Source organism: Cibotium barometz, chromosome 37, assembly GCF_041138505.1.
Source record: "Cibotium barometz isolate CiBa-2024 chromosome 37, ASM4113850v1, whole genome shotgun sequence".
NCBI lineage: Eukaryota > Viridiplantae > Streptophyta > Polypodiopsida > Cyatheales > Cibotiaceae > Cibotium > Cibotium barometz.
In genome coordinates, this window is record NC_141082.1 from 34803793 (window position 1) to 34828080 (window position 24288).

General features: G+C 41.4%; 1 protein-coding gene across 1 annotated transcript; it reads right to left on the bottom strand.

Annotated features, from left to right (window-relative positions):
• Positions 1-5238: 5238 nt before the first annotated feature.
• On the bottom strand, positions 5239-9862 carry LOC147617217 (uncharacterized). The gene is made up of 8 exons (XM_086776821.1): positions 9612-9862; positions 7705-7766; positions 7467-7579; positions 7151-7253; positions 6815-7042; positions 6328-6546; positions 5963-6223; positions 5239-5743 (listed from the first exon to the last, which is right to left on the bottom strand). Exons 1-8 carry the CDS (start codon positions 9715-9717, stop codon positions 5444-5446), a joined length of 1392 nt encoding a protein of 463 aa, XP_086632947.1. The 5' UTR covers positions 9718-9862; the 3' UTR covers positions 5239-5443.
• Positions 9863-24288: the final 14426 nt, after the last annotated feature.

Genomic DNA, 24288 nt, shown 5'->3' on the forward strand with positions numbered 1-24288 from the left:
AAGAAGTTGGCAGGCGCACAAGGGTTGATTTGACAGTCTATGCAGTGCCTTTGTGGATCATCATTAGCAAGACACCCTTGCAAGTTTTCGGTGTGCATTCAATCCCTTTCACTCGCATCCGTTCGGCACTTGGGCACATGCACCCAAATAGTCCTTCCTACCTTCTAGTCCATCTGGCACCCATCCACATATCCATACCTTTCACCGATCATACCCAAGTCGTACTATACAATCCATCTGGCACCCATCCACATACCCATGCCTTTCACCGATCGTACCCAAGTCGTACTTTATCAAGGCACTCTGACATTGGATCCCATTTTTGCACGTAGCATTCATGTCCCATGCCAAGAATTTGCATGCTTTTCTTCGATCTTGTTGTCTTGTCTTCTTCATTGAGTCTCCTTCTTGATAATTCTAGGCCTCTTTTCCTCCATGAATCACAATCCCAATGTCTCCACACTCACAAGGGTTCCTAGCCTTCCATCCACGCAGAGCACACTTGCACTTTGTGAAGATGTCCACTAGAGAATTCTCCACCTTGCCCAATCAATTGGGCATCCTGATTGCAATCTTTGAAGCCATCGAATCCATGCACCCAAAAAGATATCCAAACGTTAAGCGGTGATTCAGTCAACCATGCTTTGCATCTCCCTCGAAGGCACACAACTTGCTTACATATGTGCTAATCAAGCAAGGTAGATACCCAAAAGGTCAACACAACGTCATATGCCCCAAGTCGGCATTATCCGGCAATCCCAAATTTTACCCCCAAGCTCAAGAGCCTCTATATTGTTTCCCTTCTTTCCGCTGACATCGCCATGCTTCAAGCGAGTGAATCAAATACCCACCAACGTTTCAAAAAGCCGCTTGAGTAGCACTCTGGATCCATTCGGCCATGTCTTGCATACCACCCATAGTGCGCGGTCTACCAATGTCAAGATGTCCTAAATTCTTCCATTCTCATGTGGGGACAACCTAACCTCATTCACATCTGCCTTATCGGCCAATCTCGTTACACATCAACAACCAATTGCCTATCTCAAACCATATGTAATAGTCAAAGAAAGCAGAATGAAAAGTGTCGACGAAAGTAGAACGTTGGAGTTTTCACCTAAAGAAGCTTCTACACGGGCCCATCTTTTACCTAATGCCCATGCATGCCACATTCAATATACATGCGGACTCTACATATAATCGACACAGGCATTGTTCTTTCACCAACCTAGCGAGCCTCATCGTCGACAGTCATAGGTACATTTTCGGATAGGGAACCATGGTGGGCACAAGCCTATATTGTACAACTCATTTTTTGGACCTTCCTCCAATCAAGAGGACCCTTCCGTGGCCTCCTCTTCGACCACACCACCTACTAATCCACCTTGTCTCTATCCTAAGTACTCGACAACGCCAAATCCCTCGAGCCACAGTGGCACTAGCTCCTTTGTAGCTGTAAGCACAACCATGCTTGAAAGTCTCATGTCATGCCTAAGACAATCTAATGATCTTGACTCCCCCAAAAAAAGGGATAAGTAAATGTTGAAGAAAGCAACCACGTTTTCGAAGAGCAATTGAGGTGGAGAAGGCCTTGTGTCGAGAAGAACACAAGTCCAATGCCTATTCACGTCATCTGCATATTTCACTACGAGCATCACATTTTTTTCCACTTCTCACATATCACAGCACTCAAAATACTTTGCATCTACAACTAAGCTCGTCAACACTAATCCTCCAAGTACATCTCTAGATGGGGGGACCATGGGCGGGCGGGCGCAAGTGTGGCCCATAGCACGACCCATTGCTTGGAGAACCCTCAATTTTACAAATACCTCCAACAAAATTCAATGAATACAACCTTTGCTTCAACTCCAATTCAATGCCACCAATACCTCACCCTGGCCAACGTATTCATCACGCAAAAGCCCAATCTCTAAGCATCACATTGTGAGATTCGGATATAATACCCATGTCCCTCATCTAGGTAGATGGGGAGATTATGGTGGATGCAAGTCTTGCTCATGGTACAATCCATCTCAATGTATGCAACCTCTCCTTCGAGACTCCAATTCAACACAAAAAATACCTTGCCCTGGCTAACATATTCCTCACGCAAACACCCAATCACCTAGAGAACCCTTGACATTGGAGGTACCTCCAACGAAATTCAATGCATGCAACCTTTGCTTCAAGGCTCCAACTCAACACCAACAATACCTCGCCCTGGCTAACGTAAGCATCACGCTGTGAGATCTGCGCATAATACCGTGACAAGATGTCCCGGACTGCTATCTACCCATGCCAATCATTCCATGGGGTCCTTACGCTTATTTCACTAATCACAAGATGTCGATCACTTCTACCAACTATATGATGATGAAAGATCTATGCCATTGCACAGCCAATGATAGAGGCCAGACATGAAGAACCTCTACATCGTCTATCACTTTCCATGCCACCTTGACAAGCTGTCTACCATTAAGGCTACCCAAAGCTTTCTATCACTTTGTCCTGCAAATGGCTATTGGAACGGTCTCGAACTATACCACTTAACCTCGGTTGCCACCTTCATAGCATATCCTCAACCATCCACTTTCAAACATCATCCGACTTGGGTGATCAAGGATCCAATCATCCATGGTTTCACCCACCCAACCTAACGCGTAACTTAGTAAGAGGACGTCAGAACATATAAAACAATCTTACCATGTGCTTAATGTCAAATAGGGAAAGTCTACGAACTTAATGTACATAGTTGCTTAAGACTACTAGAGATCGGACCACTTTTAAGTTTGATCAACCTAGTGTAAAAACTAGCGGATCATATATGTACGCAATACACAATTATTTCCTTGCAATAGTTTACTCGTGAGTTCTTCTCTTCCCTCTTCTTGCTTGCTGATATGCCATTGAATATTTATTTCTTGATGGATGCGTGATGATAGATTGCTTGATTATAAGTTTCTTCTTGCATTCGCTTCTTATTCCTCCCTACCTTTCGTGAGAGAACCACCATGAAGATGGATCTTTTATTGCCTCCAGTAAGGCATAGATGCCATCATTACACCTTAGTTGGCCAAGCCAAAAAAGAAAAAGAAAAAGAGGAGGGACAATATCGATAGAAAGATATACAAATGTCATGCTTTCTATCTATATCATGTTAAGTACAATGAAGCATGTCATCAAGCAATCAACGCTCACATGCAACAACGATACATACGGATAGACATGCCATAATAGACACGCTTACAAGCACACCCGAGAGTCAAAATCCTATGCGGGGAATAAAGTTCCTACAAATCCTATACATGTGACAATGAATTCTAAGATCACATCATCATAGATACGTGGGACCAAGCTGTAGGAACAAGCAATTTCATTGCATTGTCAAGAATATTTTCGAGAGCCTAGAAACGTGGTCATGCCTTAAGTAGTGAAACCGTTCTCACGACCGAGATGGCGAAGCTAATGACAAAAGCATTTCTCTGCTCGAGTCTCAGAGACGAGGATGCTCGTCTCTGACCCCGGCTCGAAAAACAAAAAACAAGAAAATAAATCAGGCTTCCATGAAGTCGGACCGAAGAGAGAATTCTTAGCATTTAACAGAGGTGGGTTTCAAGACTGGTTGGTTAACAACCAAAATGACACGAGGAGATTTCGCTTAAGCTATCTCCCTCCTCTCCTTGCTGTTGTCATTGATTTCATTAAACATTGATCCACAATCCTTGAGTGCAAAAACAGTGGCCAATAAGTCCTTTGAAATTACGTCCTGGCATACCCACATCCGAGGTACAAACAGCAGCACATACATAGAATTCCTCTCGCAAAAAAAAAAAAAAGAGAATGAGAAAATGAAGTTTTGGCTTACTGGTGTAGAGATGATTTCAATGCAAACTTTCCAAAGTGCAGCCAGTATTTGATACTATTGAGAAAATAACGGAAGAATGGTATTTCAAGATGTATGCAATCTACCTTCAAATGAGACTATTCAAATCGTGTGCGTCTCTGTGTGTGTGTGTGTGTGTGTGTGTGTGTGTGTGTGTGTGAGAGAGAGAGAGAGAGAGAGAGAGAGAGCACGTGCATGCGCACACACAACAATGGGGATTCAGAAATGGAATAGCAAAAGCTGCTTAGTTGGCTCTTTCTCACAATTTGCTAATCTGAATTATTGGGTGCGCATTGGAGAGAAAAGTTAGCTCAAAAACACAAGACCAAGGGCCTATCTGTGTAATCTGTTGGAGGTCACCAGCCCACAGGAGCATCTGCTATAGGACGCAGACATGAAGTATCATTCAAATCTGGGAGATACTCATTCGGTGTATTATTATGCTGAAGCTCAATCTGATCAAGTCTAGAACCTCTGGACCTGTTTGGGATTGTGGACAAAAGAAGAGTGACAAATGAAATTTAGAACAACTCCCTCTTTAAGTTTGAGCAGATTAGTACTAAGGGGGATTCTAAAACATCAAGTTATCATAACTTAACCATAACATGAAGAATGAAGAGTATCACTCAGGTGAATCAAGTTATCATAACTTAATCATAACATGGAGAATGAAGAGCATCACTTTGGAGAAGCATAGTTATGCTCAATACGAAGCTTTTATTTTTGTCTATAATGGCCACAAATTGCTCTCGTCATTACTGACACTCAGTACAAACTGAGGTTTCAGCACATGCTACACTGATATGATTTCCCTAACTCGTAGGCCTTGCATTATATACCTCTTTCAAGCGTTGTAACAACTCTGTGATTTAGTACCTAGGCTAGAGAGAGCCTCATCACACTAAGCTTACGGTCACAAGAAGTCTTGCTGTGAACATATTTAAAGCTTCACGACATGACTGTATATTATCACATTTTAGAAATCATATCTATACGACGGAGAGGGCACATATCCAAAAAGGAACATGCTTGTTTAGAAAGTGCAGGCTAAACAGCAAATGAGCCCAGCCCACTTGTTAAGGTGGATGCTTCTCCATCCCAGATGGTGGGTCCTTGTGTCCGCCCTTTATATCAAGGATTTATATCAAGTGGTGGACACTTGAGGACCCTTCATAAACCGCCCTCCCTGTCCAGGTAACATTGCATCGTCCACATGTCAGCCTCTTTGTGAGCCAGGCCTTTGTAATTAGCTAAGGAGAGCCTCATCACACTACCTTTAGAGCATGAAATTATGCAGATTTATGTGCAACCTGTCTATGACATCATGTACAACACAAAACATAGTACATAAGATCGACAGTAAAAAGATGGCTCACTTGAAATTAGCAAGAGGCATAAACAAATCCTGTCATGTCTTCTTCTCCATCTCACAAAAATTGTACCTAGCAACTCCCTACCAAACCACATAGCTCCCTCTCTGCTGCTAAAACTCTCTTCCTCTTAAAAAAAGCTTTGCTTTTCTTGACTTTTGAACTCTCCTCTTTGCTCCTTGTGTTCTTTCTATGCCGCTGGGGGCAACTCCAGCATCGCTCCCGCCTGAATCTGACCCCACCCAATGAGACGCCAATGTTTCTCGACCCTTCTACTGAGGGCAACCTTCTCCCCTTTGCTGGTGCATACAGGAGAAGTAAGTTGAAGCTTAGCAAGATCATTTTTCACTGCCAAAACACGGGCACCAGTGGACATGGAGCCAATATTGAGCATCAGCACTTCTCCCTTGGTCAATTTCGTAACCTTCCCTTGCTTCTCTGCACCTTTGGTTTTGACTCCCAGGAGACGGCGCAGCAGGAAAAAGTTCACCTGCAGAACGTATAGTCCAACAACATTGCTTTAATCTAATCTACCATAGACATTACAGGCTATATGATAAAGAGTTCTCAACCTTGTGCGTTTTTGACTCCACGAGAGTCTACTCCCAAAGCTTCAAATCATCAACTCCATCATGCATAGCATAGACTATGTGCTATGCAGGCTATATTTTACGCCCAGTAAGTAAAAGGTGTGAGTCTCGTAACAAACCTCAAGCTCGACAAACACGTCTGGGAGCACCCCGACCTCACCCAAAACTTGGCCAACAAGCCTATCCGCCCGGGTTAGAGTCGGGTCAACAGTGGTTCCCACTCCTATCAGCCCCCCAGGAACTGCAAACTGCAGTTCATTTTTCTCTGCATACAGTGAAATTATCCTAGAAAAGATAGGAGTACACTTGATATTTCCACTTTCATCTTTCACCACGATTCCAGGCCGGACTTCAATTTTTTGGCCCACCCTCAGAACACCCTGTAGTGAAACACAGTAAGTATGGCTTTAGCACTGGACAACTTCACTTCCAAGTACCTTTCAAAGTAACATTGCCTCAAAGCAGGATACAAAGAAGGGCATACCTTTAAAATGCTTCCACCAGCCACCCCTCCCTTGATCTCATCCACTTCAGCACCAGGTTTATTGACATCAAAAGACCGGATAATTATCATGTTCGGTGGATCTGTAAAATTGCGCTCTGGTATAGGGATCTTGTTTACTATGTATTCACACACAACATCTATGTTGTACTTCAACTGTGCTGAGATTGGAACCACAGGAGCTCCATCTGCAATGGTGCCCTGGAAAGTGACATTTGAGGTACTTATTAGAACTTAGGCTCGTTACACGGGTATCCTCCCCCGTCAGCAGGGGGGCACTCAGGCCTGCCCATGTCAGGATATCTTGTCAGTTCAGGTCCCACTAGCAGTTCCCATGAGCTGGCGACTTCTGTGATCAGGAATACATGGATATAATCGCCCACTAAAAGGAGCGATGTAGGGCACACTCTAGGCATGTGGAACCCATTCAACATAATGTTTTCTCAAGCGTAGAGGGTGAAAAGGGTACCTGTATGAACTTCTGAATGGCTTCATGCTGGTTGAGAGCCACACTCTCTTGGATGAGATCAATCTTGTTCTGTAGGATTATGATGTGCTTCAACCGCATAATCTCAACTGCAGCAAGATGCTCCGAAGTCTGAGGCTGCGGGCAGCTCTCGTTTCCTGCAATCAAGAGGAGAGCTCCATCCATGATAGCAGCACCATTTAACATCGTGGCCATGAGAATATCGTGGCCCTGCAGGTAACAGCTATGTCTTGAGATCCTTAGTTCTAGCAAGTAAATCCCATTAACTACATAATTCACAAACTATACAAATCAACCAGCAAAAAGTTGGAAACTTACCGGGCAGTCCACAAAGGACACATGTCGTAATAGCTTCATGCGCGCATTCTCAAATCCAGGTACATCGCAAAATGGGCTATCCTCCTTGCCACTTCCATAAGCCCTGCTCACAAACCAGATACCTTGAGATTTTACAGCTTAAAATAGGTGCATGACAGCGAACTGAATATGTGAAGGGTCGAACGGGCAGGGGTTGAAGGTTGAACAAGCAAGATCCCCTGCCCCAAAAGGGAAGGCAGGTGCAATCTCCTCATAAAGCCTATAAAACATACTCTCAAATCAACTGCTGAAAATAAAAGAACTGGCATGTTCTTACTTGTAACATGCAGGCCTTGGACACCTCTCATCTTCACACATGTATATCTTCGCATTTGCATAGCCAAGCTTGATAGTGATGTTGCGCTCAAGCTCATTTTTGAATCTTACTGTCTGGCTCCAAAGAAAAAAAAATGGTATTAGATTCTACAGACATGGCATGATTGTGTATGGGAGCCTCTAATTTCTATTGTGCAGTCCCAAATGGATAAGGAGACTGACTAAGGCACAGAGAATACCTGCACTCCAGAAATGGCCTTCACCACAGTCGATTTCCCATGGGCAACATGCCCGATGGTACCTGAAAAGGGCCCAATCTATTACTTTTTGGAGATACATTGCTGGAACTCCAACCACACATTCTAGGCTCTTCCTCTCCTGTGTCTCTCTTTCATTTGTGTGTTGCAAATCGTCAAGTTTATGTGCAGAATTTGTGCTCTAATCAAGTTTACAATTCATCTCAAAGTCTTCCGCATACTACATATGTCCACGTGACAATTTAGTTTGCTCTGACTTGTTATGTCCCATAAGCCGTCCTTCTAGGGGAAAACCTCATAGGTTGTAGTCATGCTCACACCAGGTAAAGCGTGTCATCTCTGTGGCTAGCTAATGGGAGGGACCATACAGTTGAAGTGAAGCTTCCCCAACTTGTTGAGATGTCATGAACCTTGGAAGTCTGTTCTCCCTGGAAAATGCTGAATGGGGCTTGCACCTAGAATGCCAAAGGTTCATTTGCCCTTGCTTGGGCTGCCCAAGGCAAGTGCACAAGCAAGGACTTATGGCAAAGTTCTGGCCACACGTGTGAAATGCACAAGACAAATATTCATATATTTGTTCAATTTTAGGTTGGCCAGCTCATTGTGCAAGTCGACCAGGTCAATCATCCCTCCAGCTCCCATATAAGGGTGCTTCAGCCCTTGGTCTCACATCTGCCCCAAGGTTAGGCACCTATGCATGGGCCGCCCCCTTGGGACACCGGGTACACCCAGGTCCCAATGGGCTGTTAACAGCCCATGGTAAACCACGCCCCCTCAAGTGTTGCTAGTTTCCATCATCTAAATGGGTTCACACTCTCATGGTTGTGCCTCAACCTGTGACTCTACCCAATGCCCAAACACCCGGCTACAAACCTAATAAGTGCATTGTCCCCAGTTCCTTGTCTCTCAGATTTCCAAGCAAAGCTTCCAGCACCAAGAACTCGCCAGAGCAGACCAGACCAGCTGGGAAGTCTTCCAAACCTGTTACCTCCCCAGCTCAGCAGGCAGCTTGACAGTGCACAGAGACAGCTCGGCGGGCAAGTTCCACCCCTGTTCAGCCCCGGAATTCATCCCACTCTCAGTTCAGCAGAAGTTCAGTCCATGTTCAGGGCTGATTAATACCTAGGCCTTTCGCATAGTCACACTATGCCTGGTCTTTGATGAGGCAGGTGAATTAAGATGCAATCTTTACATTTTTGTTTCAGTACACGTAAGTTGTGTAGGCATGAAAATGGGTATCAGCAGGCATGCCACACCAATTAATTGCCTGCATCTCTCTAAAGAGTGCGGAACACATAGTCATCTGACAAATTGATCTCTACTAAACCTTTGCACTAGTGAGAAACGTCTGGTCTGTCACAATCAGCTTACATACAATCTCCGATAACCCTAACCCTATAAGCCATTGACAGACAAATCCCCTAATCCAAGCTTCCAATGGTAAGAGACACAGCCATTGCCTCTGCATACATCTCTAATAACCCTAACTTAAATGATTTTCCATCGTAAGAACACAGTCATTCACCAAATCCCTTCCAGATAATTTCTCATAAACCTTACACTGGGTGAGGAATTCGGAATCCTAAATTTCCCTGTTGAGAAACTACAGTTGTTTACAGAATAGTCCCCCTTATTCCCGATTCGCACTATCCAAAGTCTTTAACACTCTCTAAAGATACTAGCCCTAATGAAAGGAGTACGGGCATAGACGTAAAAAAATTCAAAACTTTAATGGTAGCAATGAACCAGATCACATCTACGCACTACTAATACAGGCCACACACGCCGATAGTGATGAGGTGATTAAGATCGATAATTCAGAACCCAATTAAATCTTGAGAAACCATAAAAGAGAGAAACAGAGCAAGGCGACAAGCAGGGGAGGATACCGATATTGATGGTGGCCTGGCGCGAGATGACCTCGGGGGAGAGAGGGGTGAGCTTGGTGACGTCCAGTTTGCTGAGATCCTGCTCCATCAGGCCGCGCTTCGCCATGGCTACGGAGGGTGTGCAGAGCTCGATCTGTGAGTGAGCGTGTTCTCTGCTCTGCTCTTCTTCTTTTGCTCTCCTCCCTCCTATCTAGGTCTTGGTTTGATGATAACTCTATTATTCTTTAGTTCCCTTACTAATTGTATCTAATTGCTTTTTCTGATTTTCTTATTGTAATTACAGAATCCAAAATTCCCAGTTATTTTACATTGATTAATAATTGTATGTATTTAGCACCTAGAATCATTTATTTTTACTTGGCATGTTTTGGTTCTTTGCCCCCAACATAAACCACATATGACAATCAAATCATCAAAAAATAAATGAATCTAGCATCATTTCAATGATGTAAGGCAATCTCTATGTGGGCATAGATGTATGTGTGATAGGGATATCGCACATACTACTTATATTAGTCATATGCTACGAAAACTTGGTTACAGAGTATGCTTCAAAAGCTATCATGGAATGCTTTCCAGTATGCTTCAAAAGCTATCATGGCATGCTTTCCAAAAGTATTCATGAGGTATAATAACTTCGATGCCTGCATCAATAATATATGAACACCACAAGGGAATTATATCACTGACACGGATCCATTTCTAGGAAATAGAGAAAATGGGAACTTGTAAGAAAATAGATTATTCAACCCAAATAACTCATCAAATCCACAAATTCAACATATTCAAGAAATGAATAAATAAAGAATAAAATACTTAGCTCAAGATAACGACTCAAACATTGGATACAATTATCCCCCCTCGTGTGTGGCCTCTCCCCACACATGAGTATGTATGTAATTATTTATTCCAATCATCCCCCCTTATGTGTGTGGCCACTCCCCACACATGAGTATTTACATAATTCTTTGTTCCAAAATAGGCCATAGCTTCCAAAAATACAAAAAGGTGCTTTTACTTGCATGACACTCTCTTATGCTCCAATCAGAGTGTCCATAAATTGAGGGTAAGGTTAAAGCATATCACGCTTTACAAAATATTAAAGTTCAATTCTAAGCTTGATAAATCAAAGCTTTCCAAAATAAATCAAAATGTGCACAAGATAGCGCATGAATATACAAAGCTTGTTTACAAAAATGTGTGCTAACAAATAATATTGTGAGAATTTTCCTCAATCTTCTGAATCCTCTTCACCTATATAATAACCAACAATAAATTGGTGAACAAATATTTCATAAGTATACAAACCATAACCAGACACATGTTTGCCAAGCGTAAGCAACCTAGGAATCACCCTTCCATACAAACCAACTGTAACAAACACTAGAGGCCCCCTTCACTTGCATAAAACTTCTTGAGGCATGTTCTCTATGTGATTTTCCATCTTCACATAGATGACTTAGAGGCCATGCCACACTGAGACTTGTCATTAGAATAATGACATGTAGATGTGCACACATGATACCTTATACATGGTACTTTGGATAGAAGCAGGTGAATCAAGGCAATATGGATCACTACAAAGAGTGATTTTGTAGACGTTGGTTGACATAGCATGGATTTACTATGCATGTGATTTGAGATCACATGACATAGGTTATGTATGATTTAGATGATATGATGCTCACATGGATAAATAAATTTCTCAATGGAGAGAACAATGCCAAATACGGATTCAAAGAGTCTAAAGATTTTGAAGACCTAGAAGGTCTTCTCACCACCATGAACGCTTTTAAGGATTCATGAAGATAAAGAAGATACATATGTTACCATAGACTGGCTATGCGCACAATAGTGCACAAAATAGTGCACAATTGCATAAGTGAAGTCAGATCATATGTGGACTCATATATCTTTTAGTCATGATTTAAAGATTACTCCCAAATTATCTTTGAGGGGGAGTTTAAAAAAATCCAAATTGGGATTTGGAATATGGGCGAGAGCATAATTAATCTTGAGGGGGGGAGTGTTGAAGTGTGCAAGCTCAAGTATAAAAGCATCTGAACAAGGTTTAAAAGAATCCTTGGGTGCTTTATCTCAGAGAAGAAACTAGGAGCTAGCACTCCTTTTGAATAGTTCTAGATGTATTTGTTGCACTTTAGCTTTCCATCTATTAAGCCAAAGCACTTGACCTTTGAGTTGAGTGGAGTACTTTGAATTTGCCAATACATTCTATGGACCATTTCTTCTAAAACAACACCCACTTGACTTACCCCATGTCTTGCAGTGGTATGCATGCCACCTTGGGTATAGCAAGTAGTGGCACCAATGGCTTTTCTATGGAATCTAATCTTCCTCGGTTGGCTCTCCCGGTTCTCCATAAAGTATCTTGGATGATGTGAGTAGCTATCCACATCTACCCCTGTTGATTTGTGTTTCTTCCTTTGACCTATTTCTTTGTCCCCATGTAAAGTTCTTGTTTAATCAAACATAGGGGTCCCTGCGCTACTTCATGTAATGTACATATAACTTGTGGTGGAGTAGGTGTGCTCCTGTCGTTGTTGCCCCATGAATCAATGCTTCCAAGTTTGGGCCATATCCAAAATCGGTGCATTCACCTCATCCATTGTTGCAAGAGGAGATGGTAAGAGCATTTTGGTATACCTTTGGAGCATGAAGAAGGGAAACACATTAGCAAAGATTTTGTTGAATGTCAAGGAGGTTATTAAGGCGGTGGAGATTCCTAGGAAATATAATGGTGATATTGCATTTGAGTTCCCACTAACCATGGGAACACGTTAAGGAATGGACTCCATGGACCATAAGTATAATCCCCATTGGTGGTCAAAGCACCAAACCTCTAACATTACCTTCCTTGGAGTGTGTAGGAGAAGCCATCGCCTAGGTAGTTTGAAGTGTGTCAATGAACTTTTCCCGCATTTAAAGAACCATAAGGTGTCAAATACATCACATTTTACTAGAAGCATGTTAAAGGCACGCGACCACTGGAGAGGAGTGTAGCAATGCATTTGGAAATCTCCTTTGCCATTATTGCTAAGTGTCAGTGATGTGAATTGCTACATCTATTATGTGATGCTCTCTGACAAGATGATGAGTCAATTAATGATGCACATTAGTTTCCATCAACATAATGTACGGGCATGCACGTCAAAGGCACTAATTGATAGGACAAAGCAAATGGTGTCTAGGGTGCTAGGAGTAGATTGCAATGTTGAGGCAAGGAAGATACAAATGTGTGTGGCCAAAGAAATTGTAATGGCAACGCTAGTGCAAGATGGTGGTTCCTCACATTTCATTCGGGAACAAGAGTTCATCAACATTGCAGAGGAGATAGGACCATATGGCCTTCAGACTTTTGAAAGATAAAGTCAAGGAAGCACCTATCTTAGCATTACCTGATCCTAGTACAGAAGTGGCGCATGCCTTAATGACTGAAAAGAATATGCCACATTACTTTTGGGCAGAAGCAGTAGCAACTGCTATGTACATTATGAACAAGACACTCATTGTAGCTGTTCATGGTATGACTCATGAATAGAAGTTTATAGGCATAAGATCGGATGTGTCTCACTTGAAAGTGTTTGGGTGTATTACATATGTACATGTTCATGATAAAGTGAGAACAAACTTGGATCAAAAGGCAGAGAAATGCATCTTCATTCGTTATGCTATGGAGAAAAAAGGTTATATGCTATAACCCTACCACTCGTGAGATGCGAGTAAGCAGAGATGTTGTCTTTAATGAGATGAGTAGCTAGTATGCACCAGTAGTGAAGGCAATAGAAGATGCAGATGTAAGAGTACCTTTCATATGGAGTGTACTCTTATCTTTGTATATGGTGTGTTGAGTGTTGAGTGAAGTAGAAGAAGATTTCAGTCTCTCACCTTATCTTTGTATATGGAGTGTACTCTTATCTTTGTATATGGAGTGTACTCTTATCTTTGTATATGGTGTGTTGAGTGTTGAGTAAAGTAGAAGAAGATTTCAGCCTCTCACCTTGTGTGCTCTCTTTTAGGGTTTTGTGAGTGTGTGTGTGCTTGCAAGAGCTCAAGCTCTCTTCTCCCCTGCATCTTTTCATGGTATCAAAGCCTGGTTCATGCTAAGGGCTGAGCTGCAAGCAAGAGAAGCATAGGAAGCGGTATGAAGGGGTAAGAGCTTCAACTACTCTTCCCTATTTATGTTGGTGACTACACCCTTGTCGGGAGCTCTACGGGAGGCACCGACAAACGATCTCTGATTGAGGAGCTTTCTTCGCGGGAGTAAAGCTATAGGGCAACTATACTCTTCTGTCGGACGACATTTTTTGGGTCGAAAACGCGTTTCGGGCGCGTCAGGACCTCCGTTTTTCAGAAAGCAGGCGATTTCGAGCACTGCGGGTAAGTCATCGATTCTCTGTAGAACTCTGTTTTAGGAACTGCAGGAAGACAGATTGGCTGTGCAGACACTGTGTGTGCTGCAAGGAGGTCAACAGTTGCCATTGAGTGTATGTATGCACATTGAGGTCACTCGTTTTGTGACATTTGAGTGTAGTAAAGTACCGCTGCAGAAAATACAACAGTTTGTGCAGGACAAACTAGAGTGCTGTTTCTGGTAAATTTGTGTGTCTGGCAAGATGTCAAATGATGGCATAAACTAGATTGTTGCTAAGAAGCTTGACAAGAACAACTTCCATGCTTGGAGGTTTAGGTTGACGAAATTCCTAATGGGAAAGGGTATTGGGACTACATAGAAGGTGAGCATGAAGAGGCACCGGAGATACCGGAGATCAATCCGACTGCTGCAGATGTGAAAGAGTTCAAGGATTGGAACCAAGGAGCCAGAAAAGTTATGTATTGGCTCTCTATCAGTATACAGGACACCATGATTGGGCACATTCAGGATGCCAAGTCCCCCAAGGAGACGTGGGACATCTTGGTAAAACTCTATGAAATGAATACCAAGGCGCAAAAGATACAGTTGAATGAACTTTATACTGTGGAGAAAAAGAGTATGTCTATGATGAATGACTATGCATTGAAGATCAAGGGTATTGTGGAATCCCTTGCATCTATTGGCGTTTCAGTAGATGATGATGACAAGGTGGAAGTCTGTCTACGTGGTCTCGGTCCACAATACAAGGCATTCAAGACGTCTATTCAGACTCGGGAAAACATTCCCAATTTCACAGATTTGGTGTCTATGTTAATTATAGAAGAGAAGAGCTTGGGTGAAGACTAATAGTCTTCACAAAACAAAAATCGTTCAAAGAGCAACAGGCCTTCTACACAAGTTCAGGAAGAGGACGAGGTAGAGGAGGCCGTGGACACGACCAAAGAGGTGGCCGAACAGGTAATCAGAATTATGGCCAGCAGCAACAACAACAACAGTCCCAGAATTCACAACAACAACAATAACACGCAGGTGGAAGAGGCAAATTCAGAGGTAGGGGGAGTCAAAGAAGTCGTGGAAATTGGCAAAGGCAGTATAATGATACACATGGATGCTTTTATTGTGGTAAGCCTGGACATGTGCAGGCACACATGCAAAATGGAAAATTGTAGCAAAACAACTATGCATCCTCGAGCAGAAACAATGAGGATAATGAAAGGTTGTTTGTTATGCAGCATGTCGTGAATGCCATGTCTGAAAATGATGAAGCAGCACATAAAGATGATGTATGGTATGTTGATTCAGGTGCTTCGAACCACATGACAATTCATGGGGGGAGTGGTTCAAGGAGATGAAAAACCTTGAAAGACCAGGTTTTGTGGGAACAGGGGATGACACTGCTCATCCAATTGCCCATGTTGGAGATGTGCCATTGTCTATGCAAGATGGCAAAGTGAAGTACCTTCTTGCAAATGTACTTCATGTTCCGAACATAACAAAGAATTTGGTTTCAGTTGGCCAGATGATTGAGCAGGCTTTGCAGGTTCGGTTTAACCCTGATGGTTGTTATGTTGAAGACTTTAAAGACAAGTGCAGGTTGGTTGCAAAAGGCAATAGAGTAGGCAGAATGTTTACATTGAATGTAAACATGCCTGAAGTGAGTGCTGCGATGTTTGCAAATGGTTCGGGAATTGTTGCAGACACAGACATTTGGCATAAAAGAATTGGACATGTGAATGTGCAGAGAATGAAGTCTATGCAGACTAAAGGAATTGTGACAAGACTGCCAAAGTTTAAAGTTGAAGGTATGCAGAAAATATGTGAAGCATGCCAATTCGGAAAGCAAATAAAACATGTATTTCCACGTAACAAAAATGTGAGCAGAAATGCACTAGATGTTGTGCATTCAGATGTATGGGGTCCTACGAAGACTATGTTTATGGGAGGCTGCAGGTATTATGTGATATTTATTGATTACCACACAAGGAAAGTGTGGGTATACTTCATGAAGGAGAAGGGTGAGGTGTTCACTCACTTTCAGAATTTTAGAGTTATGGTTGAAAAGCAAACAGGGAAATATGTAAAGTGCCTAAGGTCAGATGGAGGGGGAGAGTACTTCTCTAATGAGTTCTCTGAATTTTTATAAAAATTCTTCACATTTATCAATACATTGATCTACCAACGATGTTGGTTTAATAGAATATGCATAATCAAGATGCAATCTCAGAAGCTTGTCAATTATGCATAATCAAGATGCAATCTCAGAAGCTTGTCAATTATTCTTATCTCTGCATGCAAAGTGCATATGTGAACATGCAAAGTGCATATGTGAACATTCTTAAGAGAGATAGGAAGAATGGGATTCCAAATGTCTTCTTTATTCTTGAACTTACTCAAATTTATAGAGTCTCTCATTGGGACTCTCCTTGCTGGTCGCAAACTGCTCCACTCTTTTGATCCCATACCTTCCATACAATAAATGCAAGGATACTTTGCATTAGCCCCATTACATATTCCAAGCATACATTTGATAGTCTTTAAGTCAGCACCCAAATGCCATTCCACTTTGAAATTTCCAACTCCATCAACTATCAACATATCTCTAATACTTTGGGATTGAATGATATTAGGGATACCTTTGTGGAGAACAACCATTTGAGGGTTTGATGATTTTCAGTTGGTATCTGAGCTGCACCAATCCACCAAAGCTCCATCGTCGACTGAATTTTATGTTCTGGTTTCTCTCCTCTACCATTGTTGTACTCAATTTCCCTGTTCATGATAGATATGCTCACTCTTTCTATCTTTTGTCCTTTTTGGATCTATGCCTCATCCAACTTCAACACAAACTTTAGCACACCACCACATTCTTCTACATTAATTTTATACATATGCACCATTGCAATTTGTACTTTTCTAAGATCCACCCATATATTGTTGAATGCATTATAGATAGATGTACTCTTTTTCTTTTACTTCTCATAAGGCATTATCCCTTCAATATGTATGTACTCTCCAAAAATACTCGAAATTTTTTTATCCATAGCAGTCCTAGCAGTAAAAACTGAAAGGGATCTTGGCAAACCAAAAGCTCTTATTCTCTTGCATCTAAGATTTTGGAACCATAATCCACAAAGTGCTTGGTAACCTTTGCGACTAATACCCACAGTGTCACAAGTCTCCACTATTTCATCTGGTTTCACAATGGTCCTTACGGCTCTTACCAACTCTTTGAGAGTAAGATCTCTCAAATTTGTATTCTCTAGAGATTGAAGAATTTTGACCAGGTCTGCCTTGTTCATGGTTTCCATGAGAAGCTTGATTCTCTCTCATTTCGACGGATATTAATACTTAAAATGTGAGAGACACACTTCTTTGCAAGGTGTAGTCTCCTCTTTTTAGCCCCACTACTTTCAGACAACTCACTTATATTCTTTAAAGTTCTCTTCTTCTCTCTGAATCCTCCTGGGGTTTCTTTCAAGTTTACTAGTTTCTCTTTCAAGGAGTGGTTTACAACTTCTAGCTCTCTAATCTTATCATAAAGCTCTAAAATAGTTTTTTGAGATGTTAATAAAGTTTCTTTCAGTTGATGCATTTGGACTAAGCACATAGAAGATGCAAAATATAACTTCATAGAGTAACCAAGCAAACCATCAAAACCATCTCCAACAAATCTAATCAAGTCATGAACATTTACAAATGGAGGAGGTTTACCAGTTGAAGATTATTGGGATAAATACTTCCATCCACTTACAATCAATGTGTTTTCTTCCCTCTAGTCGTAGTCTATTTGCCTCATCTTTGTCCAACAATGCTCAGTGATGAATACTTCTCCAAGATGAGTAGACCCGATCTATGTTAATAGCATGAAAGATTCCTACCCCCTTCGCGCAACGGGTGCTAGCAACGGAAGTAGCACTCCTTGTGCGGGGCAGGATCCCTCATTCAGGGCCTCGCCCACCCCATGGATATCCGAACAAGAGACTAATCCCTCGATTCTTCAAAAACCAAACCCGGAAAAACTTCCCTCGCCCAGAAAGCACGGGTGATTCCTCCAGGATAATTTTACTCTAACATAGTCAGGGTCATTACCGACCAAACTGATCCGACCGAACCTGTGAGTCTCTTGGTCAGGATCAAGGAAGAAACTTATACTTGGATCATAGAAACCAACGCTTTTTTCCCCATCGAGAGACACAGCCATTGATTCTTTTTCCAAAGAACAAATACTATCCGGGATTTACTTCATTTATCGTACTATAGCAGAATTGAGTCTCATTTTATAGATCCATCAATCCAGCCTCAGTCCCATGGGTTAGCCAACCACCCAACCAACCACTATAGTGATGGGATCCAATTACGAATTTGGTTAGGTTTTGTCTCGAGTACCAGGGAAAAGAGTTCCCAGGCCCCCTAGCCAGATATTCATGCAAATTTAACGCGAGTCATACCACGTACACACCCAATATGAAATTGCCTTTTTTACAAATTCAGTTATCTTTAAAATAATCATTTAATGAAACCATAGTGTCACTGATCGTAATCATCCAAAATATCCGGTTGAATCCTAATTTCTAAACATTTCTTCATTGGTGTACCTATGGCATCATTGGCAACCAAAACGCTCACCTTCTGTCCCTCAGGGACCTTTTCGATAGTTCCTAGCTCATAGTACCCGCCGACAATATAATCACTTATAAAACTCAAGATGGAATCTCATTTGAAGATCAACAAGATCAACCAATAGCTCCATATAAAAGAGCCATGGACTCATCCGTTGAGGACCAGCAAGATCAACCAATAGCTCCATATAAAAGAGCCATGGACTCATCTTTGAGGACCAGCAAGGTCAATCAACCAGATCTATGCCCGGTTTTAGAAAACAACTCTTACTCCTTGTTCCAATATCTTCCCCGACGTGTGTGTGGTACCTTCGGCGACCCCCCAGAGCCCGAGCACCATATGGTCAGCACCCTCTAGGATCCTTCGCAGTAGTGACCTAGCGCTTCACTCATAGGCTGCTTCCTTGGTCCCTATCCACTGTACCGGAAGCTCACCATTTAAATCGAACCAAGGCTGGTCAAAGACCTCGGCCGACCTTGCTATGCGAGACGTCCTCCATTGACTCTCCGTCAGCTATTGTAACTTTATCAGTTAGGTCACCACGACCTCATTCACAAGACGGTCAAAATGCTTCCCCAGCATTTTTGACATAAAATAGTCATTTAAAAATAGGTCATAAATATAGTTCCTATAATGAACTCTCGTCTATCACATTGTTTCACATCCGTCCACATTACTTAATCCATATCCAATTCATATGTATACCCACTCTCATCAAATCACGTCATTTTCTATCTCATCACCATCACATCTTTCCTCATTTATTCTCATCACATCTCATCTACTCGCATCAACCCATATTCACATCCCATCACACCTCATTCACTTCACATCTGTCTCAATTTACATCACATCTCATCTACTCGCATCAACCCATATTCACATCCCATCACACCTCATTCACTTCACATCTGTCCCAATTTACATCACATCTCATCTCATCTCATTCATTCTTATCCCGATTCACATCTCATCCATTCACATCCCATACATACATCTACATCCGATTCGCATGACATCACATCTCATTCATTCACATCCCAATTCACATCACATCACATCTCATTCATTCACTCATATCGATATCACATCCTTTCACATACACATCCACATCCATTCTTTCACATACACATCCATATCCGTTCTTCCACATACACATCCATATCCATTCTTCCACATACACATCCACATCCATACATACACATCCACATCCATTCTTCCACATACATATCCGCATTCATACTTCCACATACACATCCACATTCATTCTTCCACATACACATCCACATCCATACATACACATCCACATCCATTCTTTCACATACACATCTATATTCATACTTCCACATACACATCCACATTCATTCTTCCACATATACATCCACACCCATACATACACATCCACACCCATTCTTCCACATACACATCCACATTCGTTCTTCCACATTCAATCTTCCACATACACATCCACATCCATACATACACATCCACATCCATTCTTCCACATACACATCCACATTCATTCTTCTACATACACATCCCCATTCATACTTCCACATATACATCCACATTTATTCTTCCACACACACATCCACATTCATTCTTCCACATACATATTCACATTCATTCTTCCACATACACATCCATATCCATACATACACATCCACATCCATTCTCATTACATCACATCTTATCATATCCTATTTTCATCTTATCACATCCTATCACATGCTATTCCCATTTAATAGCTTTTTCTAGGCTGATCCCGATAATAGGACTTTTTTTAAATTTATGCCAATTGCTTGGCCTAATTAAAGGTTCTTTTTTTCGACGATTAGTTCCATATTCATTCTCAATTTCTCAAATGAATTATATTCAATATTCCTCTTTTGGAATAGAAGAATTCATGGGATTTACAGAAATCAATTCTACCCATATTTCCACTTTTGATAAGTAATTAAAAAAATGAATTATACTAAAATTTTCTCTTCCTCCCATTTAATTTCTTGGATCTCAAATACCATGGGAATTCCTCTTTTTGCATTTAATTAATTGTGATGGGTATTCCTCTTTTATTCATAAAGTAATTTCATCTAAAATAAAATACCCATAAATTCAATATGTGAGGAATTTCTCTTTTTCCATCTAAATGATGGAATTCCAAATGCCATAGGAATTTCTCTTTTAACATTTAAATATTTGTCATAGATAAAATAAATTTATCTAAATTTTATCTTTGAATAAAATTAAAATACTCATTAATTCCAATATGCTAGGAATTTCTCTTTTCCCATCTCAATGATGGAATTTCCAAATGTCATAGGAATTCCTCTTTTAACATTAAAAATGAATTACTAGAAATTTCTCTTTTACTAATTACTATTTATGCATAAACATAAAAATCAAAATTTTCATGATTATAATGAGAATCGTTCAATTAATCTAGGATGATTAATCCTAGAATATGGTAGGAAGTTCTCTTTTCATAATATAAATGAAAATGATTTATGTGTTTATTTTTTCAAAAAATTTACCATAGCTCCGCTCTGCTATTACTGATAACTCGGTTGCCCCTGTCCACACCATGTGTCTATGACTACTCTGTCAAGCCCGCTCCTCAGGTATGATCTTCCCATAACAAAATTTAAAAAAATTAACACAGTCAAAATCCCACAAGACAAAGAAACAAAGAAGTGGCATTTTTATACATCAGAAACCTGCCACTGGCACAGCATACTTCAAGGGAAAATGCTACCTTCTACCGGCTGCTGAAGGCACCAACTTATATGTGCTTTCATCGTCTTTCAATAATTTTTCTTACAGCGGTGGCTTATGGCCGAGGGCCCATATGAGTTCAGCTATATCTAGGACACACTCTCTCCTTCACCTATGTCTTCTCCTGAACTGTGTGGCACCTGAGTGGCTGTGCAGCCCACGTCAGGGAGGAAGCCAGTCGCGAGCGCCTTGCACCAGGTAGGCGGGCTGGTACACGTAGGCAGGTGGGTTGGTACACGCAGCCAGGCAGGCAAGTATGTGCGCAAGCGGCAACTCCAAGCGCACGCAGGCAAGCGGGCGAGTATGTGCACACAGGCGGGTGATACACGCTTGCACTCGGCTCGTACACACGCAGGCAGCGCTGCAGAAAAACACCAAAAGCAATCGCCGGGTGGTTGTTTTTTTATGTGACAAATTTCGATTTTGTTATTAAAAAAAAACCTCCACACAATGCTTTGGTTGTTTTGAACCTTAGCAAAGGGGTTTTAAAAAACCCATGCCTTGTTTTATGTGTTTTTTTTTAAGTCTATATATATATACATTTATTTATTTAAAAAACACACAAAAGCAAAAGCTACTTAAGCTTTTGGGGAAGCCTATAAATTGCCCTCAAGGAGGCTTCTTGCCACACATCTCTCAAGCTCTCAAGCTCTCTAGTACTCTTCTTAACCTCTTCTCGAACGTGAAGACCTGCCAGCTCTACAGAAGCCACCGATGGCGATCTTTTCAATGATTTTGTTTCAAAATCAGATTTTCAAGAGTTTAAAGTTGCTCTCGAACCTTCTTTCTCGAAACGTTATGCACAAGCCACCGCGCAGATGCACGCTTTACAGAACTCCATCTCTTTATTGACCACTACCCTATCTACTCTTTCGGGTATGGATACTTTGGCATCTGCTTTAGGCCCTAATATCACTCCGAAACAGTTTGGGAGCGAGCAAAAGTAGCGTACCAAGGAGATAGTGGACACTTGACTATATAAGTGGCAAGTCCATTTCCAGTTTCATCCATATGACGATGGCAAAAAGATCCAATTAGCACCAGGTTTCCTCTCAGGCAAAGATTTGCTTTGGTAGAAAGAACTCAAACCTAAACCAACAACTTGGGCACAGTTTGAAGAAGTCTTCAAGAAAGAATTCCTCAAGAAAGAGGATGACTATGATATTGTTGCCCAGTTTGCTAGTTTAACCATGACCTTGCAGAACCTCATTTATGAGGTCTACCTCCATAAATTTAGGGACTTGCAGATGAAAGCTACGAAGATGGATCCTACTACTCTTTTGGGTTTCTTCATAGTCGGTTTACCTGACTCGTACGGTTTACAGGTTAAAGACAACAAATACAAAACTCGTACAGTTTACAGGTTAAAGACAACAAATGCAAAACTTTAGACGAGGCCATTCATTCTACTCGTATCTATGATGACACAATGGTCTCTTTCAAATCTAAACACATGATCGAGCAGGGGAACAAGTACAAAAGGAAGTTCTCCACACACTGATGGCTAACACGACAGAAGGAAAGTCTTTGGACCAACCTTCGAAGAATTCTACTTCGACCCCAACAAAGAAAAAATGTCCCCTTAAGGCTTTGAAGCTCAAGAAGGAGGGATGTTTTATTTGCAAAGAACAAGGACATATGCGTAAACAAGTGCCTGAAGCAAAAGGGTGCAAAGACCAACGCAGGACCCAAGCTGAAGACAGCCAACCAGTTGTCTTTGATAGGTACGTCAGTTACTGTACTTTCTCGCCCTAGTTCATGTTCTGTCAAATCTAAAGTTTTTGGCTTGCATGATCTTCTCCGAGTTTATGGAGAAGTGAATGGCCATAGAATCCACATTCTTTTGGACCCTAGTAGCTCACACAACTTTGTTAATTATAAACTTGTGCAAAAATGGGTCTTGACATAACACCTAGCAATCATACCTATGAGGTACGCCTAGCTACGGGTCGGCAAGTCTGGGATCGAAAGGTGGAGAAGCTACCGATCCGGATTCAGGACTACGAAGATACTCTGGAGTGCTATATTATGCATCTAGAGCATGTAGACTTGTTATTAGGGATTGAGTGGTTTAAGATCCTTCAGGTCCAGATAGAAAGGTCTAGTCATACTTTTTCTTTTGAGCATAGGAACACCTAGTATTGTATCTTAGGTGATTGTATACATCCCTCTCAAGGACCTCTTGTAAATAACGTTGATTTTGAAAATATAATGGATTCTTCTTTGTATACTGCTTTCCACTGTGTCTTGATTCCACTTTCTTCATTTCTCATACCTTCTATGGATGTTAATGAATTAAGTGTGTTTGAAAGCAAAGAATTAAAGAACATACTTGATTCGTTTCAAGATGTATTTCCTAAGGAACTGCCATCCGGGCTTACCACCTGGAAGGGTAGTAGATCATCGTATATAGACCTGTTAGTATTCCACCTTACAGGGGATGAGCCAAGCTGAGGAAGATGAGTTAGCCAAACAACTCGTATATTATTTGAGGATGGGCCAAATCCGTCTAAGTAAATTACCTTGGGATGCACCTGTGTTGCTTAGGAGAAAGAAGGACAACACCTGGAGAATGTATGTAGATTACAAGAGATTGAACAAGCTGACAATTAAGAACCGTTATCCTCTCCCTAGATCAAATGAACTGATTGACCGGTTAGCCGGAGCAAAGTATTTCACAAAGATAGATTTACGTACTGGCTATCACACCAGATACGTATTCATGAAAGGCATATCGAAAGAATCGTCTTTCGGACTAGGTATAGCCATTACAAGTTTCTCGTATTACCTTTTGGGTTAACCAATGCTCCAGCCACTTTCCAGAACGATCTTTCTCGTATTACCTTTTGGGTTAACCAATGCTCCAGCCACTTTCTCGTATTACCTTTT